This window comes from Histoplasma capsulatum, genomic scaffold, assembly GCF_000149585.1.
Source record: "Histoplasma capsulatum NAm1 scaffold_74 genomic scaffold, whole genome shotgun sequence".
NCBI lineage: Eukaryota > Fungi > Ascomycota > Eurotiomycetes > Onygenales > Ajellomycetaceae > Histoplasma > Histoplasma mississippiense.
In genome coordinates, this window is record NW_001813901.1 from 525 (window position 1) to 3,059 (window position 2,535).

Consider the following 2,535-nt stretch of genomic DNA (forward strand, 5'->3'; position numbering starts at 1 on the left):
TTCAATTCTCTATGTTAACAAAAACCAGATCTATGGTGGTGAATCTGGTGAAGCGGCTTTCTATGGTATCCACACCGAATACACCGAATACCATGCCGAATGCCACCCCTAATATCGACTCTAATATCACCCATAATATTGGCCCTAATATCAACCCGAATATCACCCCCCCGAATGCTACACCGAATGCCACATCTAATGAAATCTCTATCTCACAGCTGGTCACATCCTATTCAATTGAAATGGATAACTACTTTACATCAGTTCCTTTATTCAAAGAACTACGTCAACAGGGGTATGGAGCATGTGGAACCACTCATTCAAACCAGGTTCCAGCAGTACTAGATGAGCTTTGAGAGCATTCAAATTCCATACTCTGAAATACTCTGCATGTCATTGAAAAAGAGAATGTTCTCTGTCTTGCCTGGCAAGATAATAATATGGTATTGGCACTAACTACGATTCATTCATTGGACGCAGTTATTGAATGTACTTGTAAATGCTCAGGGGAACTCTCAATCAATGTCAATATTGTTAGAAAAGTCTTTAAAGGTCAATCACAAAAGAAGCTGAAAATCCCATTGATTATAGGTGATTATAATCATCATATGAATGGGGTACATCTAGCAAATCAATACTGAGCAGCATATACTAGTCATAGAGTCATCTATCACACCTGGCTTTCTATTCTCTACTGACTTATTGATTCCGCAGCTATTAATGCATACCGGCTTCAATATCTATATATGAAGCAGCAGAGGATTTCAGTGAAGGATCTTTCTTCTCATATAAGCTTTCATGAGAAGCTTTACCAGGAACTCTTTGAATTCACATCTAGGATTCATGATAATCTATCAAGGGAATGATCAAATTCTAATCTAAATCATCAACGGATTTCTCTTCCAAAGCAGCGTGTTTGTGCCCTGACTCTGACCACCTCATCCTCCCCCCCAGCCTCTACCCTCACTCTTTGTAACCCTAACCCTGGCCCATTATTGTATGGGATAATGCTCTTTAAAACTCCAATATTTTTGAACCCCCCCCTCTACCTTCTGATATAATCGTCCAGCGTGCTCGACTTCCAACAGGTTGATGGGTTCATCCAACGGGTTCGGGTCCAATGGGTGAATGGGCTCCTTGGACGGGTTTGACGTCCAACGGGTTTGGGTCCAGCGTGTTCGACTAATGTTTGTTTTTCTCTGTTTAAAATCACTCCAGAATGAAGCCTTTCAGTTTTTTTATATATTTTGCTATTTTTATTTACTTTGTTGATCTAGTAACCCTAACCGCTCCGTTGCCTGGGTGAAAATATAGATATTTAGTTGGGTCTGGTTGGGTTGATGGCTTACCCCATCAAACATCGCACCTCAACTCATTGACTTTGACACCACAATGTAACCCCTTCCCGGCGGAATTATCGCTTTTGATTTGGATATGTTGTATTTCATATCCCAATACGGCCTACATGCAAAGTTTGAAGTCAAATTGACTCCGTGGTTGATTTGACGTTCAACGTCTGAAACCAAATGGAATGTACGTCCAATCTGCCCTGCTCTGATTGGTCGGTTTTCTAACCCTGAATGGAATGGACGTCCATTCCACCCCCACCTGTTGGATAGGGTTGGGTCCGGCGTGTTCAACTCCCAACGGGTTAATTCCCTCCTGGGACGGGTTTGACGTCCAACGGCTTCGACTTCCAACGGGTTTGGGTCCAACGGGTTTGACTTTCAATGGGTTAACGGGTTTGCGTCTAATTTAACCGCCTATCCTGACCTCACTGCCCACCCCTGTCTCTAGCCTCACTCTTTGTCAACCCTAACCCTGACTCTGACCACCTCATCCTCCCCCCCAGCCTCTACCCTCACTCTTTGTAACCCTGACCCTGACCCATTATCATATGGGATGATACTGTTTGAAACTGATCCTTTGAACCTGATCTACTTTCTCTCGATGTTATATCCCTTTACCCTCTGTCTCTTGCTTCACCTGCCTTTATATATATATACGTCTTTCATCCCCCTGTGGTGCCTCTCACCCGTGATATCACTTGACCCCTGTACCCTCTGACTCGATCTTCCCCCTCTCTGCCTCCTGATATATCCCTCGCAGCCAACAAAACATCTCCATCAGCTGGTTGTGCTCGATGCCCTGCCCCTCAACCTTCTGTCTCAAAAATTCAATCACCGCCTCCTGATCATCTGCATTCACATTGAACTCCCTCAGCTGCTGTGACACCCATACATCATCATTGCCACTGTCGGGATCAAAAATCGCCTGTACGGACACTGCCTCTGTGTCTTCCAGCTGTTGCATATGGACTGCGGCATCCCGCATCGGAAGCACCCGGAATACTGTGTGTATTTGATCTTGCTCCGCACTGTCATCATCCATCTCTTTGCCTCCTGGCTCTCCTCGTGGGGACACTGGTACAGCTCATGGTCAAACTCCCTCCCGCTTGCAATTTGCACATATCAAACACTGTATCTCATTCGGACCTCTGCGCCTCTTCCACTAAAACCTCCTCATCCATCGAAT

At 44.8% G+C, this 2,535-nt stretch overlaps 1 protein-coding gene across 1 annotated transcript; it reads right to left on the reverse strand.

The window, feature by feature from the left end:
• Positions 1 to 992: 992 nt before the first annotated feature.
• On the reverse strand, positions 993 to 2,391 carry HCAG_09217 (predicted protein; the record flags this gene model as incomplete). The annotated part of the gene is made up of 4 exons (XM_001535800.1): positions 993 to 1,182; positions 1,367 to 1,461; positions 1,576 to 1,724; positions 2,061 to 2,391. 4 exons carry the CDS (start codon positions 2,389 to 2,391, stop codon positions 993 to 995), a joined length of 765 nt encoding a protein of 254 aa, XP_001535850.1.
• Between the last annotated feature and the right edge of the window lie 144 nt (positions 2,392 to 2,535).